This window comes from Strigops habroptila, chromosome 3, assembly GCF_004027225.2.
Source record: "Strigops habroptila isolate Jane chromosome 3, bStrHab1.2.pri, whole genome shotgun sequence".
NCBI classification, from domain to species: domain Eukaryota; kingdom Metazoa; phylum Chordata; class Aves; order Psittaciformes; family Psittacidae; genus Strigops; species Strigops habroptila.
In genome coordinates, this window is record NC_044279.2 from 62,239,095 (window position 1) to 62,260,340 (window position 21,246).

General features: G+C 36.1%; 1 protein-coding gene across 1 annotated transcript in view; it reads left to right on the forward strand.

Moving 5' to 3' along the window:
• Positions 1 to 21,246, forward strand: part of PLCZ1 (phospholipase C zeta 1) — a 52,716-nt gene that overhangs the window by 21,390 nt on the left and 10,080 nt on the right. Inside the window, exons 7-9 of the mRNA XM_030479184.1 lie at positions 7,818 to 8,048; positions 8,589 to 8,745; positions 10,309 to 10,425. Coding sequence (XP_030335044.1) covers positions 7,818 to 8,048; positions 8,589 to 8,745; positions 10,309 to 10,425 — 505 coding nt within the window. The remainder of the gene's footprint in view (positions 1 to 7,817; positions 8,049 to 8,588; positions 8,746 to 10,308; positions 10,426 to 21,246) is intronic.

Sequence of the window (21,246 nt, forward strand, 5' to 3'; positions counted from 1 at the left end):
AGTTGAAATCAATAATAAACACAGAGACATTTTTATAATATGCTTTGTTGGAGAATAGTCCGATCTAATAGCATCCCTAGAGACATAGCACAAAACTCTGCTGCCACATATGTCTCACACGCCTATAAATGTAATGGGCATACTTCTGTCCCTTGAGTTCTCTGTCTGTGTCACAATAAGTTAATTATCACTTAGATGTCACCTCTTGCGTTCCTGAGCTGTGCTATTGCCTTCTTTGCCAGACTTTTTTTTAACAACCTGCTAATAGGATTCCTCAAAGATTTAGCTCTGGACTAACCAGCCCTCCTCCCCTTTTCTCTCAGATTTCTTTGGCAAGGTCTCTCAACATCCAGCTTCTCCCTGTCACACAAGACTGAAACAATATGTTTCTTGGGTTGGAAATCCTTCTCATCTGGCAGCTGCTGTTATTCTTTGTTTTACTCTTCCTGTGAAGGGGTAAATGCAGCTCATGCAAGGCTTCCTTTTAATACCAACTTCTCAATGTTCTTCAAGATGGGAATGCAATGGTGCCCCTGTCTGAATATGAAGAGTAATGCCACATAATTTTTCCAAACAACTTCACAGAAACATTTGTCAGTTACAGGCTCTTGCTTAGATCTTGGAGATTTGGAGATCTCCGTGGAAATTATTTTCTCCTCTGTTGTCTGATCAGTCTCCTACTTCCTTTTCTAAGTAGGTCTTGAGCTACAACTTTGCCAGCTGAGATGACTGGAATGAGATGACTGTGTGTCTGGAAGAAGGTTTAAAATGTAAAGCAAATCCATTCTTAGGTGCTTCCTTGGACCACAGCTCGTGCATATGGTGCCTCCTACCATTGTATGCCTAAGTTAAAATCACAAGGAGGTCCAGAAAAGAAAATTGGATGATTATTAATGTTATTGTGCTCTGCTTTTTTTCTTTCTGCTGTTTTTCAAAACCTTATTGCCCTGAAACACAAAACCCATAAAACTTCAGGAAAAGATTTTTTTTTTTTTTAATTCTTTGGCTTCAGTTATATGTTCACTTTGCAGCTGACTATACTAGTATTGTTAATTCCCTGGAATATTACTGTATTCTGTAGCATCTCAACAGACAATTCTTCCTTGACATGTGGAGTAGAGGAAAGAGAAGGCTTTTGCACTATTTCTTTCTTTCACACAGATCTTATCAAAACTGAGGTCACCCTTGAGCTTCACCAATCTCTTCTACTGTGTCTGCCCTCTTACCTCTTTCCCATGCACATATTTTGCCACCCAAAGCAACGGACTCACTACAATCCTTTCCTCACAGTCTTGGCCATGATGGTGCTTCTAAAGAGACTTCATGAACTTCCTTTAGTATTTGCTGGAATATCAGGTCCTTTGAGCCAGTTCCCACATTAAATTATATTTGACATCACTGACTGATACTAGAGATTCCAGCCAATTGCACCAGTACTCCTGGATTATGCTGATATAAAGTGACAGAATGTGGTGTCTTGTGCAGAGCCTTGTAGATGAATTTAGAAAATATTAGAATCCTAGAAGTGAGATCAATTTTTATTTACCCTGCTGAATCCTTCCTTTCTAATGTGTTTGACAGGTACTGAAAGAAACAAGTAAGCCTCAAATGTAACACACAAAAGATTGTAAACACACTGATGCTTTTGATGAAGGTTTGTTCCTCAATTATTTTGCATTGTAGCACATCAAACTACCTTACACTGATGGCATGATAGATACATGAACTACTTAGGAATTTTTCATTATTTGCAGGTTTCCTATCACAGAATTGGGAAGAAATATTGAGGCATTGTTAACTGAAATTGAAGTGGAAATTACTGTGATTTTACAAGTTGTCTTTATGTTTACAACAGATCTGGAAGATTAATTACTATATTATGGATGTTCAGAAACATTTCCGTCCACAGTTGCCCACGTTTCCCCATAGTTTTTACAGACATGCTGTCTAAATAAAAGGACTTATCTATCAATGTCCATGAAAAAGATTCATAGAAGGTCTCTGGTAAAACCTTATGCTCTCTGGGCATTTAAAATTCTACTATTAGGGAGGAAAACAACTAAGTACATAACCAGGACTCCTCCTTCACCTTTTTCTTCACCTGTATGTGCTCAATATACAAAGGAGCTTTCCGTACGCAGTCACTGTTTTTGCAGAATGCACCATTCTGGGTGAACCAAGTACCATAGTCTTCGACACATAGATAAAACATTTTTGTGTATGTTTAAGAGATTCATATTGCTACTGTGCTTTTTTCCTTTCTCTGTGAAGACCTCTCTCACTGAGAACCTTTCAAAACTTGGTTATGCTTGGCTGTCTATAACCTCTGACAAATAGGTTCTTGCTGACTATCTGTAACATCTGACAAAAAGGTAATAGTCTAAATCAGACTAAATCACCTGGTGCTATATGATTCAATTTTCAGTCTAAACATCTCCAGATTTTCCTCTCTCCCATATCTTTATAGGGTTTTACAGTCTTTTTTTCTCTTTTTTTGTTATTGAAAAAGTAGGACATGAAGATTTTCACTCAGAAGTTTAAGATCAAGACTGCTTTAGCATGACTAATTCTGTTGCTTCAGTGATGAGATTTATTCCTATTTTTTTGACCTATGAGTCAACGTATGCAAATGCCTAGACCAAATCTTTGCAACAGAAATATCTTTGCTTCTTAGCAAGTCAAAAACATCTCCAGTCCACTGATTTGCCTTTCAATCTGTCTATGGCATCTATTATTTACAAAAATGAGAAGAAAGATGTTGAAAACGTAGTATGCCTTCGTGATGACATCAGAAAAAAAAAGAAAATAATAAAATTTCTAGAATCTGTAGGTTCTAATAAGAAGTCTCATCTGTTTATTACACTGTTTCTGGGCATTGTACTCTACAGTCTTTTAAGGGAACATTGTTTCCCCAGAAATGTATTGGACATGAAACAGTCACTTACTTGTTGTTAATAACTTCCCCGTATTGTAAGGCAACTTCATAAGGTAATTGAAAACAAAGCAGTGCCATGCTTTATATCATCAACCAGGTAGGTCTTAGGTTGGTGGTTTATTTAGTGCATCCAAATCAGATCCTTCTTTTGGCAAGGTATCTTCTTGGCACATTGAACTGTGGCAGGAAATCTGTGCATGAGGACCCTAAGTACACCAGACTAATTATCCCAACAACCTGTAACCATCTTTCTCTGTAATCATCCTTTGGATTCCCTTCCAACTCACCCATCAGAGATTTAGTTGCTTAAGTACAACATCATCTCTGATATAACACAGCTGTTCAGCCTTGGACCAGATCTATATGAAAACAGCTAGATTGTAGGGAAGAGTCCTCGTCTGGGGTCTCCACCTATGCACTCTCATACATTGGTTTGGGAGCTGCATTTCAGCTCAGGCTCTTAGCCTTGGTCCTCGCCCGAGCTACGCTGTATGTAGTGCGTGTTCTTGCAAGCTGTTCCAAGCCTCGCCTGCTGACAGTTCTGCACCTGGGGAGGAATAGCCACATGCACCAGTACAGGCTGGAAGATGAGTGGAAAGCAGCCTTGAAGAAAAGAACTTGGGGGATCCTGGGGGTCAAGTTGACCATGAATCAGCAATGTAGACTTGCTGCAAAGAAGGCTAACATTATCTTGGGCTTCATTGGGAAAAGCAAGATGAGCCCAGACTTTTTTCAGTGAAATAGCTAGAGGCAGTGGGAAAAACCTGATACACAAGAAATTTAATTTAAACACGAGAAAAAAAATTTTTACTGTGAGGATGGTCAGACACTGGAGGAAGTTGCCCAGAGTGATTATGGTGTCTCCATCTTAGAGATACTCAAAATCTGAGTGGCACAGCCCTAAATCGTATTGACCCTGCTTTGAACAATGGGGTTGAACTAGATTGTCTCCTGGAGTCCCTTCCAAACTCAGCCACTCTGTGTTTATACAATACGGCTTCCTGGTCTGACTGTGGACCTGCCTCGTGACTTGTCAGGCAGTCACTGGACTGCTTCTTGAACTTGTCTACCACCACCAGACTCACTCTACTTGTCTTACTGTTGCCCTAGTTGGTGAGGTTATCACCCTATGCCTGCCCTGCTGTCACCCTCAGCTCCTGGTCACCTTGTGGGGCTGCTGACCCTTGCGACTCCCAGATTCTGAGTTGCAGATTCTTGAACCATGAACAGCAGTTCAGCTACTAGTGTTATTTGCAACATATTGGTGGAGCAGTTACACTCCACTTTTTTGCCTTAAAAGTCTCTAAGAAATGCAAAATCATCTGCACTAAACTTTCTCCAAGACTACTGTCAGATGTCTTTTTGATTGCATGGTTGGCAAAGTCTATGTGTTTTTTCATATTTCTCTTACATCTGATGGACTCCTCAGGTAAAACAAGACAAAACATTGCCAGCTAAGGGTCCTGTTTTTCAATGGGATCTAACTTACTGCCAATGATTTATAATAGGTCAAGCCTCTAAGCCGTTAGCAAATTGATTCTCTCTTTATCTTTGAAGTTTTGTTCCTGAGTGGGACACTTTCCAGTAGACGAATGAGAAATATATCTTGCAAAACAGTTTTTAAGGAAAGAGTGTTCCTTGGAACACTTTTACCCAGGACTGTGTCAGGTTTTCACTTCACCCAGAAAATTAGTCTGCCAGTGTCACCCCTCCAATTTCTTCTTTTAGGCATATTTTGCTTTTTTGTATTTTTAATAAAAGAACATTTAGGAAGATCCTCTCACGTATTCTGTGTCTACTACAGAGCACAGCAAAGAACTCTAATTTTTAAATGTAGGGGACTTCTTACTAGATAACTGTGTCATATAAAAACTTGTTATGAAACAGATGGAAAGGTATTTCTGATGTAATTAATATTCATTTAACTAGAGCTCAGAGATTACTGGCAGTATTGGTTTGAAATATCTCAGTAACTGTGATTTATAAGGTTGCCACAAAGAGATTTATTCACACTTTTACTAAGTGTGATTCTATTCCTGCCTAATTGAAGAATGCTGTTGTGGGGTATTTTGGTATTTTTGTTTTGTTTTGTTTTGCTTTGCTTTTTAACAGTTGTACTCAATGGTAGCATCCTGTTATTTTTGAGATAAGTTTTGTCAATTACTGAAAAGCTTCCCCCATGGTAGACTTCATGGAATGTGTCTGATCTTTACCTTATATCAGTATTTAAGACAGTAATTTAAACCTTGAAATAGAAAATTATGTAAAACTTTAAATTGATTTTAACCTTGTTACTTAGCAAGATTCCTGCCCATGGAAGGGGGGCTGGAACTAGATGATCTTTAAGATCCCTTCCTACCCAAACCAATCTATGATTCTATGACTCTAGCACCTGCAAGCTGGGCAGGAGAGAAGAGAGAAAAACATGCTAAATATAAAGAGGGGAAATTATTCTCTTTTTAATAGTGATAACCCAAATCCAGGATTTGTTCTCTACATTTCTGAGCAGTGAATTTTGTCCCTTTTTATATTAATTGCAGTGGTCAAAAGGTGGGTTTGCCTGATCCATTCCAAAGTACTTGTGATTTCGTCCTGGAGTCCTGTATTACTTCAGCTGCTCTGATTTGTGTTATACATCACATTAACTGGGATGCCTATTTAGTACAAGAAATAAGTATTGTTCATTTAATTATTTAAATATTTGTTCCCATTGACTGTACTTACAGGCTTTTGCTTATGCCATCCTTAGAGTCCCATTATCCTCTAGGGAAGATGTTTCACTTGTTTAAATCTTTTATTTTTTTTAAGATGCTTACAGTTTATACGTGAGTACATAGTATTCATATATTTTTTAATACTTTGCATTTTATATTTAAAATACAAAAAAGTCATAGTGAATGTTCAGTTTCAGCTCATTATCTCCTTAAAAGATACAAACATACCACATGTTTAGCACTTCTGATTACCAATTAGAACTCTAATTTCACATAGTCATTGATTTTGTAACTATGCATTTGTTATAAGTTTTTGTGAAGAGCTGTTTGAAGTTCAGACTTACAGCCTGTGGTATGTCTTTTTTTCAGCTCATGGTTCACTTTCAGTAATTTGGGTTAACTATTGTTGCAATCTGCTTCTGGCGAAAAAACAGCAAAATTTCTTCTAGTTAGAGTATTTTCTGTAACTGTTCTTGTAAAGATTTTAACATGCTATCTTTATAGAAAAAGGAAAAATATTTGTGCTACTTTAGGGTATTTACATCTTTGCTAACAGTTCATAAACAGAATTTTAGAAACTATCTGACTTAAAACATCGTGGCCCATTTTTATATGATGACACTGACTGATCTTTTTTTGCTTAAAGTAAGTTTACATATAGGAGGCAGTAATATATCCATAGAAAAGTTTTCCATCCCTTGTATACCACATATGTAAAAAAAAAATTGTAGAATTAAATCTTACCTATGAATAACAAAATATGAGGCTAAAAATGGATAGAATTGCTTTTAAGTATTGGGAAACGTGAAGATGCAAAAGAGCTCTTTAAAAATATGAGTACTATTACTCATATTAAAACTCTTCTGAAAATATTACAGAAAAGAATGAGTGCATCAATAAGAAATGAAGGAAATGTTAAAGGGCATCCTTATTCTGAATCACCAGTGCAGACAGACTAATCAAATCTTACACTAGCACGGCACTGATAGATATTAAGCATAGGATATCTCATTCCACTGGCACACTGTCAAACTACTAATACAAGATCTTAAGTGAAAAGAGGATTATCAGCAATGGAGACTGAAATGTAAATAAATTGAATGCCTATTTCTCTGCCTACAGCTCTAGTTTGTATCATAAAGATTTGTATATATATATATAAGTTTCTATATCACCCATGCTTTTCATATTTACTTAATGGATACCTTAAAATACATCTTTTATTTTTGTGTAAGTATTTGTTCCTTGCTTCTGTAACCTTCCCAGCAGTGTAGCCTTCCTTTTCACTAGTGCATATGAAACTTTAGGAATATCTTTTTGGACCACTTTATCCAAGATCCTAAGCAAGTCCTGTTACTCGCTGGCAGTTCCTGTATACAAAGGTAGAGATGAATGTCTGCTACATTAACAGCTGTTTTACCATGAATATTACTTCATAAGTCTAAGTGAAATTTATCCTCAGGATTCAGGTGCATAGATGAAAGCCATCTTATTAGAAATAATAACATCTAATGATTCCTCCCTCCCCCCCTTCTATCTTATGAAAATTGAAACATGCCCATTTGAAAATAGAGAGACTGCTTAGGCAAGAAATTACCAAACTTTGTTAATTTCCTTGACCAGGTAAGATCAACATGAGGGTCCACTCTAAAATGATATAATGACAAAAGTTTTAATTTGGTATGCTAGACAGATGTGCACAAATGCACTAATAAAATAGGGTAACAAATTCTCAGCTGCTGCAATGATCACTAAAAAGATAGCAAATTAATATCAGATACATAAGCCTATATAGAAAAATTAATTCATGCACAGTAAAAAAATACACCTCCTATGTCTTACCTGGCCATCACCTCTGGCACATACTTAACTTCCTACTTTAATCTTGCTCACAGTTTCAGCATTTGTTTATTTGTGTGGTCGACAGCTTTTTTTACTGTCATGGGATTAGATATTCACTTTCTGTTGTATACTTTGATCCCCAGATTCTGTTTATTTTATTTGCTTTTGACTTCTGCCACCAATATTTATCTTCACTTCATTGTGTTATCTCACTTCGTTATACTCAATAAACAGCTTTGAGCATGGGTTAAACAATAACTAGATGTGAAACCTACAATTAATCCATATATAATTCTAGTTACTACTGTTTAACCTCTTTTCTACAGGCATTAAAATTCAAAATTCTAATAAAAAACAAAAAAGTTGGAACACTTGAGGAAAGTATGCTCAGGAGAGATTTAGACAGTCATGGTGAGAAAGGGGAAGTTTCTGAATCTGAAAATGTATCTGACGATGAAGATGACAGTGACGATACAGCCCCTCTTTGGCCACAGCATGATTCCTCAAAAAGAAAAGGTGAAGGTACATCTTCAGCCCCACCCCGAAAAAAAGCAAAGGTAATTTTTGTCTCAATTGAATTTAGAAAACACATAGATATGTGCCAGACTTTTTTTAAAAAAGAAGGAATATATTATCTTAAAATAGAGACTAAATTTAAAAGGTAGGCTTCAAAATTACTTAGAGCAATATATTTTTAAATAATACATCTTAGTTCAAGATTTCAGAGTTTTCCTGATTCTGACAAGACATTCCAAACTGGAGCATATTTTATTATCCAACTAGAAAGCAACCCTTTCCTGGAGTCCCATCTAAACTCCACCTATGTTTTTTGTTTTCAAATCTTGTGTTTGTCCCAGATGCTCAATAACATAATAGATCTAAAATTAAGTTGCTCAACTGCTTTATTGGTCTCAAGGCCCTCCTTGAGCTATGTGTGGAGAGCACTGATAGCAGTTGCTGATGATAAAGGATAAAGTGAACTATTTCTTCCTGCAGTCCACCATTATACCTTCTTCTTAATTGTAGTTAATATTAATGAAATATGTGTATTTTGTGATTCTTTTAATTCTTTCATTATTTTATACTATGATTATCAGATGAAAAAGGTAAAAATTGCCCTTGCATTGTCGGACCTTGTGATTTATACCAAATCTGAGAAGTTTGTGAGCTTTGAGCACTCCCAAAATCATCAGAAGTGCTATGAAAATAATTCAATTGGAGAGGTTCGAGCACGAAAATTTGTAAAACATTCAGGTAATTTCTTTTGATTTAATCAGATTAAAGTTATAATATGACTATGGTTCACTGCTTAGGTATTGGGTTAAAATTTTGTAAAATGCATGCTGTCCAATTTTATTTCATTGTCTTTATAACATTGTTATAGAAATATCTAATTATTTGCACTGCATTTTTATATTTCAGTTGGTTTTGTAAGGAAAATTGAACTTCAGCTTTAGTTTCTTGTAGTTCTATTAGAACAAATATTGACATAGTATACAAACTGTACAAACCTTTTGATTCATTGTTTTCTGCATCAAATAGTTTAGATGTTATAGTCAATACTTGAAAGTGTGTGGAATACATTTCACACACACATAGCACCCATGTACAGTCTGTAGTATTCACTGGAGCTGGGCATGCTGTAATCCTGGCTTTGATGGTAAGTACGAATAAGAGAATCTGCATTGACGGAATGAATAAACCCCATAGCAGGCACCTCATTCCATTGGACCATGCCTTTCGTAGCAACCATGCTGGATTATTCAAAACTCATTCTGTGTGGAGCTTCTCCATTTGGTGCAGCCTGTACAGTGCAGCCTTTGCTGTTTTAACTCCAGCTGTCTACCAGCAGCCTGAAGGGAGTGTTAAGAACAGAGATCACTGACCATGAGAATGAAGTCTGCCACTGGCCCATTCATTTAAGGCCAACCCAGCTGCCATCCACCACTTTGTGGAGATGATTTGATGGTTGATTAGATGAATGGTGCTGAACAGCATCAAAACAAGTAGGCTTTTTTCAGATTACCATAGAGTCCTCTCTGGTCCCTCTAGCAATCTACTGAACATAAAAGCAGGATGGAAAGGATCAGAGTGATGGCCCTGGAAATGTAAAGCTTCCTTTTTAATTACTAAACAGGAATAGTGTACGTAGAACTAATTTGAAATTCTCCACATCTGTGTAGTTTATGCTTTTGCGTGAAGGAACACTGCTAGGAGTAAGAAAACTCACTTGAATAGTTAACATCATCTGAAGATTTTGAAGGAACCAACTGTCTTTTAGAGATGCACTGTTCAATGGTCTTGAGATTATTCAGTTATTTTTTAACCTCAAAACAAGTTATGATCATTTTGGGATGATTGTTTTCCTATTGAACTACTGAAGAATGAATGAGTTTTTTGACCACTTTTATGTTTTGTGTCTTTTAGTTTTCCAGGGGAACACAGTGGGCTTTAGTGTAAAGATCACGTATTTACCAAGCAAAGAGGTGAAGAAACAGAATATTTCAATGAAGTAATGATTCTTGTTATTGAAACTTTAACAAAAGACTGCACTATACACAGATATACTATCAGATTCAAATATACACAAAACATTCAAGTTTAAAAATAGGATTTTAACAATATCTTAGTGGTCCATACACTAACATTACCATGAATATAAATGTCCTAAAACAGAAATACATTGATACGATATACTCATTGTGTAAAAAAAAAATTGCTGGATCAGATTATTACATTTTTATTATTATTTATTCAAACAGGATCTTTCTATTAATAAAATTTTTCTTACCAAGGTTTTATCATTCTGTTTTTCAGCTAGAGAATTTGTTTTACATACGTCAAAATTCATCACAAGAATCTATCCCAAAGGAACAAGAGCAACCTCTTCAAATTATAATCCCCAAGAGTTCTGGAATGTGGGGTGTCAAATGGGTATGTACATTTGCACAGACTGCATTCCAGGCTTTGTAGAGAAGATGATGATTTTTCTTCCTATAGTATTTTTTCTGTTATGTAGGTTACAGATTTTCCCTCAGTGGCATCACTTTCATTTTGTGTTATCTAAACTTTCTCTTCAGTCTACATATCCTAGTAATTTTTTATTCTAGAATCCAGGAATGTTGGTATGTAATAATGAAGGGGAATATTATTTTCATCTATTTATTTTTGCAATTAGTTACAATTAGGCCCTAAGTAATTCTAAATATCACTTTCTGTTACATAGCTATACCTTACCCCAAACATCTCAATTTATTTTAATTCATTAATTTCTTTAAACTACTTCTTCTTTTTCTTTTTTTTTTTTTTTTTCTATTGGGTAATAAGAAAAACAGTAGTAAGAATACAACATTTTTAAGCTTTGAACTTTATTTTGTATTATTCCTAACCCTAAGCCTAAACAAAGCACTATTTTATTTTATGGAAGTGTAGCAAAAGCACATATATAAACAGCTTTCAACAGCTAAAATGGAGTTTTACTTTTTATATATTATCTCCTTCTTTATTAATAGTTCTATGATATTTATATGTGGGTATCTGTAAGGAGAATTTAAATAATTTGTATTTTACTCCCTGTTTGGACTGAAATTATGTTAACTATGTTACCTTAGGTTTTGAGGTAAAAGTGAGTGTGCTTTGCACTAGGCACTGTACTGCCAAAAAAGAAAAAAGAAGAATTACAATATGCCTTTCATGAAAATGGAAATAGATCATAATTCTTCTGCATACTGTATCAACCAAATCCCATAACCTCTGTGCTTATTTGTCAGCTGTGACTAAGATGTAAATAGAGCATGTTTAGAAGAGAAAATGGCAATGGTAGCTTCTTCTTATTTTTTTTTTCCCCTCTTCTTTTTTTCTTTATTTTTTCTGATTTTTCTTTGAAGGAAATACTTTTTGCAGCTGAGGTCTAGCACTCTTTATAGCTACTTTGTAGTTAGCAAGCACAAGGAAGCATCTGCCTGTTTATCTAAAGGTGAGAATTGTTGTAATGTAATTGCATTTGCTTTTTCCAAGGGTTGATCTATAGCCCTGAATTAGAATAGGCAATGGAAAGATATGTATGTGTGGTTTAGGAATTTTTACACAGCAATGGAAGCCTCATCTGAAGGATGTGTAAGTTTTCAATTGTTTTGTGTGACTGGAGTGACAAAGATGCAGGAGATGTGGGCACAACAATTAATATTGGTGTCAAGAATTCCCATGATTATGATATACTGCTGCAAAGAAGCACTCAAATGCTCCTGGTCAGCAGAATACCCAGGTACAGCTGGGAATCTCCAGTGACTGTATAGATGCAGTCTAAGTTTAGCGTCTTCCAGTACAAAGCGTATTAGTTCCCTGAGCAATGAAATAACAATAACTTTTGTTTCTCTTTCAAGTTCGTTTTTAATTTTAAATTGTTAAAAATAATCATGACTTCTGTACTCAGCAGGCTTTGAAAATCCTCTCATCTGTAAGTACTTTCCCCTTTTTAATGGCATTAGAGGCAATCTTGCCTTCATCTCTTTGGCTTAAAAGATTTTCAGTTACAGAACATTTTTTTTGTCGGTCTGCTACACCTTCTTCAGCCTCAGGTAGAGAGCAATATTTTTTTCACCCACATATATATTCTGTCTTTGATTCCACACCAAGGCCACCTGAGGGAGACCGTGGGGTGAGCCGGCAATTTGCCATAGGATCACTGTTTTCAGAGGTGAAAATATGGTCTCACCTTGTTATATTATGGTAAACACTCATATAGACATGGGTACAGATTTCACTTTGCCTGTAGGGCTCTGGAGCTTACATGCACCCTTGCTCCAGGCTTTCTTTTTCGCTTGTTTCCTTTCTCAGCTCCCAAAATATCTTCTGTTTCAAGTTACCTTCTCAGAAATGTTTTTAACAGTGTGCTTTTTCCAATCAATCTTGCACATGCGTATTATTTATTGTTTAACCGCCTAATGTATCTCCAGATACTCTCCTACAGTTATAGAATTCAGGAGCATCATGCCTCAGCTTTCACTGGGAGACTGCTGTTCCCATGCCTGTAGCCCTGACCGTGAGAAGTGGAGGATGACTTCAAGCCTAAATTTTTTGTCATTTGCAGTCCCCACCCCAAGCTATGCTATGTTGTCGGTGCAACATGTCGAGACAATGTAGGAAACAATGACTAGGGAGATAGTGTGAATTTGGCTGCTTAGTGCTGGCTGTTCCATGAAAGAACTGAAATGTACTCAGACCCCCAATAATTCTCTCATTGTTATAAATTCTGCTTCTCATCCTGACTGTTGCACTGAGGTATAGTTTTACAAGTACAGGGGGAGTAAAACAATTACTAGTTAGTCTACATTTTGTCTGTGTCATTATAAATATTTATTGATAGCACAGATTTGGACTTGGGCTGGGCTATTGCTGGAAGTATCTTGCCATTTCAATACCATTTGAAATTGGTTTGATTATATTCTGTCCTTGTGTTTGATTCTCACTTAGCTTGATGTCATGCTATTGCTGGATTATTTACGTGGGGTGGTGCACTCTCCATGTACTATCTACATGGCTATTAAAAACTTGTAAGTTTGTTTCATGCTTAGAGGAAGGCTGGCCAGAGGTCCTTAATTTAAAATTGAATTCGTGTCTCAGGCTTATCATACTGCAGTGTACTAGTTTTCTTTCTAGCCTGTAAATCTCCACACTGATCTCTGCAAAAAGTATCCATTTGTTAGATCTCAAACAGGACTGAAGTCTTTCAGAATGACTACATTGATTGTTGACTCAAAGTATACTTTAATGAAAAGTCAATCTAAATATTAGTGTAAAAACCATATGATTTTTGCCATATAGGCGCCTTGGGCTCCTTCCTGGAAGAATTAAAAATATGCAGGAAGTGGTTAGATCTGCCCTCTTGGTCATATCATTTGAATCTTCATTTAAAGAAACATTTTTCTCATGGGAATAAGCTGATATTATAAGCAATTTTCCATATATATTGTTTCCAAGCCATGTCACATCTATTCTTGATTCCCTAATCTGTTTTAGATAACTGTTTGGCAGAAGTATAACTTCACAATGCAACTCCCAAAGCTCCACTCAGTGAATCTTCTGCTGATGTCCTTCCAGACAGATTTTTTAATTTTGTGTCTGTCTTGTGTCCATATAGCCCACATACCCTCCCTTGTCTCCCTGGCATTGTACTCTGCATCCCATGCGCAAAAGTAATCCCTCCAGATATCTTCTACCACTTTCCTAAACCTGTTCACAGGACTCTCAGATTTCTCCTGTGTCATGCATCCGTCTTCTTCAGCTCCTTTCACTCTGCCCACACCTGCTAGTTTACCCTTCTCACCTTTAAGTTCCTCTAATATCCATAATCGTTCTGGTTGGACAAAGAAAATATATTAGGTTTTGTTCAAATCTACATATAATATGCCCTTCCAGGCCTCTGAATCATGTAAATGATGATAGCTGAGTCATTCTTTCACTTCTCTTGGTGATAGACCCAAAACAGCGCTCTCTTCTGTATCTATCTTGCCAGCAATTTTCTCTAAATTGGTTGGAATGTATTAACTTAGAGCAACCTGGCACTCAGTTAAAGCAGGATGAAATGGTTCAACAGGCTCAAGATTTGTTGGGGCTGAGGATGAGAATTATGTAATTGTGTAAATCTGATTTCCAGAGGAAGGCAAGTTAGAAGCCACAGTAAAAAGTATATAATTTCCACAAAATCACTTTTAGATATCACTGTGCACTCAGCGTCCATTCTCTGAACATTGAGACTCATAAGAACAGGATAGGTTTTGTGAACAAAGGGGCATTATAGAACAAAATACTTTTTATAGTCTGGGAAAATTAGTATGCTTCCTGCATACAACTGCAGTGTGGCACTGGAAATAACTGGTTTGGTTTATCTATTTCTCCTTTTTATTTAGCAAATAAAATGGAATGTGAAGATTGATGCAGGGAAAGAAAATTCAGGATGGTGATTTAAATAAACAAGTATCAGTTGTATTATATTGACTGACAAAAGCAAAGAAAAAAACCCCAACCAACCAAAAAATCTCAGTGGGAAACAAGTAAACAAGCAAACAAGCAAACAAAAAAACAAATAGAAAGATTTAAATATCCTTTTGAATATGTCCTTTAAAGAAGTAGAAAACATTGTCTATATATCAAAACAATCTACAGGAATGACTAAAATATGTAATAATTTATATGAAAAAACCATGCCATGGCGGATACAGAATTTTGTTTTACAATAGCCTATATCAAGCATATATTTTCTGGAGCACTCATAAAAATGTATATGATGTTGTGAATGTTCCAATACTTGTATGATGGATTTTTTTCTTATTGTAGTTTTTATTTTGGCCTGTGCCATTGAAATGCAGCTTGGCAATTTTATCACATCTGTTTTGTGGCCAAATCTTGTGTGCAATAATATGACGAAAAGTAATGCACAAAGAGATGAGTGATAAAGAGTTCTTCAGCTAGTTCTGATTTTTAACCTCTGAAGCTATCTGGGGAAAAGGAACCCACTCATTTAGATCTTGGTATGCATCACCTGTGCAACTTAAAAATGACCATCAAGTCTGACTTTGCTTGGGTCAGTCTAAGTGAGTGAAAACTTCAAGAAGAGGCAGACTTTGGAAAGCCTCATAAAGAAAGATAGGGCATAAGATTACTAATTTACTTCAGAATTTTTGGTGGTTGTATGTTGTATGTTTTCTGTGAAGCTGTATTTTCCTTTCTCCCTGGACAAATGGCAAAACTGGAAAAAACAGGGCTGATTGAAGGGTTTTTTGTGCCTAAATAAACAGATTATGTTTGATCATAGGAAGTTTAGATATTCTCACAATCTTAATGAACACTATGCATTTTAGAATGTGTGATGGAGTGTCAAATTTAGCAAAAGAATATATGAAATAACGAAATCTAATTTAAAGAAAAATACAGGCTCTGCTATTAAAAGACTGTGGAATACTGATTTTTCTTATAGACATAATTAGTTTTTCTGCATTATAATTTCATATTCTTGGTTATTATTTTTACTGGAAATTTTTTTATAACACAGCAAAAGTGTAAACCAAGCATTTTCTATAACAGTTTTTTTCAACAGCTAATGTGACATCTGAAACAAACTGAAAATATTCATTACATTAGAGCTTTGAATTGTTGTTGCCTGAAGTACAATAGCTAGTCTCCAGCCATTAAACAGAGCTTCAGCTATTTTTCCAAACTGGGCTCCAGATTTTGTTTCCCACTAAAACACCTGCTCAAAGGCAGAATATAGGTCTGACACATCATACACCTCATGGCAAAAACATGCCCAGGATGTTCTGTACAACTGTTCTTCCAGTCTAGAACTCATTCTTTGTTTGGGCTTGCAGTGGCTGTGGCTTTATCCCACGACTGACTCACCAAGAACGTGCTATGAGAAAGAGAAGAAAGATTCCCTGCTAGCTCCCAAGCCAAGCAATGCCCTGGAAGAATGAAATGAGAAGGCTTAGAAAAGTTATCTCTCAGTTGGACACTCCTTCTTGTTGGGGTTTCATGGACAAGGCTAGTCATAATAGGGCAGCTGCAGAAAAGATGCAGGGATCAATACCTGTGTTATTGCTGTCTTCCTAATACACTTTTGGCAGTCCAAAAATTCATCTTTAGGAAGTGAAAACTAGATCTTGCACAACTGACATAAATTTTACTAAATACTGTTGAATAGTGTGTTGTGGAAAGATAATACTAAGATGCCGAACAAAAAAAAAGTGTTTATTATTAACAAAGTCATGTAGCTGGAAAGAAAATCCACAGCCGTAATAGGCTATATGGGCATCATGGTTTATGGATCCCAAGAAAAAGTTTGCTTTACCTCTTACTGTTTGCTCCCATAAGCCCCCAGCCCAAAGAGATAGCTATTAGAACTGCAGATTCCAGGGATATGATTAATTTCATCCTTAAAAGTATGAACCCATTTTTGGTTACGTTGTCCTTAAACTTCATTGATAAGATCTCACTAGTTGTAGTGGGGCAGCTAATTTGTGTAGACATCTACAATTTATTTGGGAGAATATTACCCTGATATAAGAAGCTATCCAAATATACTCAACTTTCCTTTGGAATGGCTCCAAGGTCTGGAGGTGTTTTGAATAATGGTTTCATGTTTCTCTTGCAGGAGATAGAGCTCTTGGTCTCCTCTGGAGTCTGCTTCTTTTTAGGCAGGTTTTTCTTTTTTTTTTTGGTGTGAGTAATAGATACTGGAATTTCACTTAAAAGCAAAGAATCATGAAAATTTTATCATTAATTTTTCCAGCTATATACATTAAATCCACAACTGTAGATAAGTAATAGAATACTAAATAATTAATCTGAAATCTAGTCAATTTTAAAGAAAGACAGAAAAAATTGCAGGGACACAATCGTCTCTGAACTCCTTGATGACCTGTTCTAAATCGTGTGTCAGAAACCCAGACTAAAACAGGAGAGGGAAGCTGATAATATATGCTGTTCTGCTAAGAAGCACAAGGCAAACAGATTTTAAAATTATGTTGGAAAAGTATCTATTTCAGGTGTGAAATAAGTGAAATGACAACCAAAAGATGCTCAGGCTTACTGAAGTGTAACTTTCAGACTGACACATTAATTAAATGCAAAAATCAATTTAGGTTTTAGATTTGACAGTTCATCAGAAATGCATTGGGTACTTTTCCCATGACAGCCTCACAAGAGAGGATACCTAATTGAAACCAGTTGCAGATATATTTGGACAATGGATGATTTTTAGTCACCTGACATCTTTTTTTCCAGTAGGGCTACTTGTAATTAAGTAGGAACAATGTCAGCAATTGTAAATATTAGAATGACTGAATTGTTCACATTTCTAATGACAGTGACAGTTTCTTTAGAGCAATAATACTGAATTAGTCCAAAAATGATAACGACATACTGACTGCACATGCCAAGCATGGTGCGTCAGACAGTTATGCATGTTACTCAGTTCTCAGAAGAGTAGTCCCTCTTACTACAGCAGAATACCGCATGATGTAAGTCACGCATAAATTTTGCTTCTGTAGAATAAGAGCACCCGTTTCAAAATGCATCAGTGATCAGCAAAGCCAGAGTTTATAATTAAGCTTAATAAAATTTGGAGTCTGGATAGCTAAAGCCCCACTTTATTCTGCAAGGAGAGGGAAAAAATATATAGAGCTTTTGGTCAGAAAAAGAGGTGAGAGACAGTTTGTATGCCAAAATTTACACTAACCAGTTAAGTCTGCTGTGTGCTGTAAGGGAACCAATCATCACTCTATACTTTTTCTTTTTTTTCCTAGTAAATGTGCTTCTTCATAAAGTTTGGGTGGGATGTCACCTATTCATTGGTTTGGCAAGAGGTCTAAAGCTGCACAAAGATCTGAAAAAATCATGAAGCCCAAGGTGAAGGGGATGCTGAGGACACTTATAAAACTGATTTTGGACAGTATGCCCATGAGGCTGAATTAACAAGCACTCAGAGGTGGCAGGGGGGATCAGAGTGACTTGTCAAGGAGGACCAGAACAGCAAGTAATACTCAAGCTCAGAGCCGCCCTGTTGTAATTTGGCAGAGTCTTAATTATGCTGGAAGTCTGTCTAGTTTCTCAGATAGACTCAGATGAATAAGGTGTTTAAAACCCACCATCTTCCACTGTTTTTCCAGGTTACATGTTCTGACCGCTTGGTGATAGAGCACATGATCTTCATTATATCTGCTGTTAGTGGAAAGGGTTTACAGAGTACTATAGCATGCATTGGATTTCTCTCATGCAAACTCCACCAGATTGCATATTAGATTGAATAATATTTTCAGTATTATTTGTACTTGAGAATATTGTGATAGTTAATGTTTGTACAGGGCTTAGAAATTAGTGTTATATTTATCATTCAGATCATGAAGGTATAATCATATTTAAGTTTGATAGAATTTATTTACTACTGATAAGAGATCCTCCTGCTGTGTATGCTGCTTCTGTAAATGAATGTTTGCTTCCTGGTATATCTAACAGGTGGCAGTTTGTCATTGTGTTACAGTTTATCTTTCTTTCAGATGTCTTTAGTTGGTTTTAAGGTAGTCTGATGATGGAATATCCTCCCTTTTCATCCACATTTTGAGTCAACTCATACTCAGAATGCCCTTTATTCAGGCTGTGGATGAGATTTTTAAAAAGCCACCTACATCCCTTTGGAAAAAAGTAATGTGGACTACCCAGTCACACAAGGTCTTCTGAAAATATTTCTGTAGTTTTGGGCAGTGATGGATTGGGTGCAGCTGTGACCTGCATGTGAGAAGAAAGGATAGAGTGTCAATACCCAATTGGGAGTGCTAATGTGGAATGAATGCAATGTCTTCAAATCCAATCACATAGATCATCTCATAGCCAATGACAAAATACACCAGAACATTCTGATATGGTCCTGTTTTCATTTTCCCAGCCTGTGTGGAATTCAGTTCAAATTTTGGGTATATAAGGCAAAAAGATGCATTGCATTCATTGCGAGTGGCCCATTTTAAGAACATAGACAATTCGAAAGAGCTGAAAGGATGGCAGCAAGATTGATCAAAGGTTTGGAAGTGTGATCTATTACATCTCTTTAGACTAAAATGAGTGAAGTAAATCATGGAGATAGGAATATTGGCAATGAGTGCTTTTTGCATATGGTATTTTTGGAGATTGCATAAAATTCAGACATTTTGAGATGGATTTTAAATGGCATAAAATGCAATTAAGTAACACATTTTAAGAAAAATTGGTGACAAATGTGTGCGTATGCATTTTAAAATCTTCCCTTTCAAATGCAGAAAATATATTAAACCTTAGGGTCATAATATAGTTAATAGAACCAGGAGGCAAAGAATAAAAAGTAAAATAATGACAGTTTTAAAGTCCCAATAGAAATATTAATTGGGAGGCAGCATCACAGACAAAAGACATGCAGTTTTCTTCAACTGTCTTCAAATCATAGTCATTTAGAAATCTAAGAACCCCATTCCTCACTTTGGTTTTCAAAAGCTTTTGCTTTCTGTCTAAAAATCAATTACGTCTTGAATGGTAATGCTTATGGAAGGTACTGTACCCAAATACTTCAGTTAACTGCTTGTGATACATAGGTGTGGGGTGAAATATACCCTTTGTATTCCTCTGTGCATTATGGATTGTTTCACCTTTTTGGACCTAGGCTATTTCTAACTTGCATTTGCTACAGAAGTTATTTACACCCGGGGCCAACAGGGGTAGCCATGGCAGCTCTGGTACTTTGCAAGAAGGTTTGAGTATTAAATATTCTCATCTGAAGGAGATGTGGCCTCACGGTTCCAGGAAGAGTTGAATCTGATGCAGGAATCCTTTGCTCAGCTTGTCCTCCAAGCCTATGTTTTGCTCTGCTGTTTTGATTTTGATGCCAATACTAAAGCTTTTGGTGCTTAATGGAAGGACTGAAGAGAAAGTTTAACTTACACAGCTAAACTTCAGGTGCCTCTACTTTCCCATGAAAACAATATGTTAAGATTATGCACTGTTCAGATGTTTTCACAGTAAGCCTATTTGGGCTTCTTTCCAAAAGAAACCAGCAGTTTAAAGCTCTATTCGTACATGCATTAAATTTCTACTGTTTCATAAAACATGTTATTGACAGTTCTGTTCTTGAATTCAGCAAAACTAAAATGAAACATTGGGTAGAAACTCAGTCTTCCTTGCAGAAAGATGTTACTAAGACCACACTGATAGACAACGGCAAACATAGGTTTTACTTTATGAATTTTGCCATTTCTCAAGAAGTGTAAGGGTGATAACTGCATCTTATTGAAAAGAAAAGTTGTGCCTCAACAGTACTCCATAAAGTGTCCTGGGATGCCCAAGCAGCTATGAATTTTGCAAGCAGAGGTAGTAGAGATAAGCATCTCAGAGACTATAATACAAAATTTCCAATTTGCTTACCTTAATCGGATTACAACTGGGAAATCAGTAGATAAATTAAAACTACTGTTCAGTGTGTTTTTAACTTATTCTAAGTTAAAATTAAACGATGTAAACATATAGCGTTGATGTTTGAAGATATCAACCCACAATAACATCGCCCTTCGCTTGTGTTGCAAAAGTAATGTTCCTAATATGATAAAATGTAAAGTATTCTCTTCTGCTTATTTCTGTTGTTTAATCAGATTTTCCTGCTTAGTAGCCTATAAAGCTTGGGAAATTTAGCAATAGTCTCATTATGTGCAATCATGTAATTTGTCTGATCATGTGGAAGCTGCTATTTGAAGCTATGACTGTTCAATTTGCCTAATTTCAGTTACACTTTTTAAACCACATATTCTGAAAGTATGGCTTAGGAATTACTCATGGACTGAGAGATTCTGGGTTAATTGTAGATCATACCAGGACCTAGGCTTCAAGGCATATCAGGGTTGCAGCTCTTTAACATTCATTGCACCGCTTGAATCAATGTATTAAGATACAAGGGTCATATAGTACCACATTTGTGGCTGTTTCTGGATGATGTGTTAAGTCATAAAAATCAAATTGTGAACCACTGCTAAAATATACAAGAGAATACTTACCCTCTTTAAAAAAGGCAATGGTATGAAGCGGGTGATATGAACATTTAATAGTTTAATTACTGTTGTCAAAGGTAAAATAGGCTTAAAGTTGCTTTGTATATTGACGCAGAATCTATGCCTGCATCTACATTAGCATTTAGTTCCAAACAGGAGGGCATGTTGTGGTTTTTTGTTTTGTTTTTGTTTGTTTGTT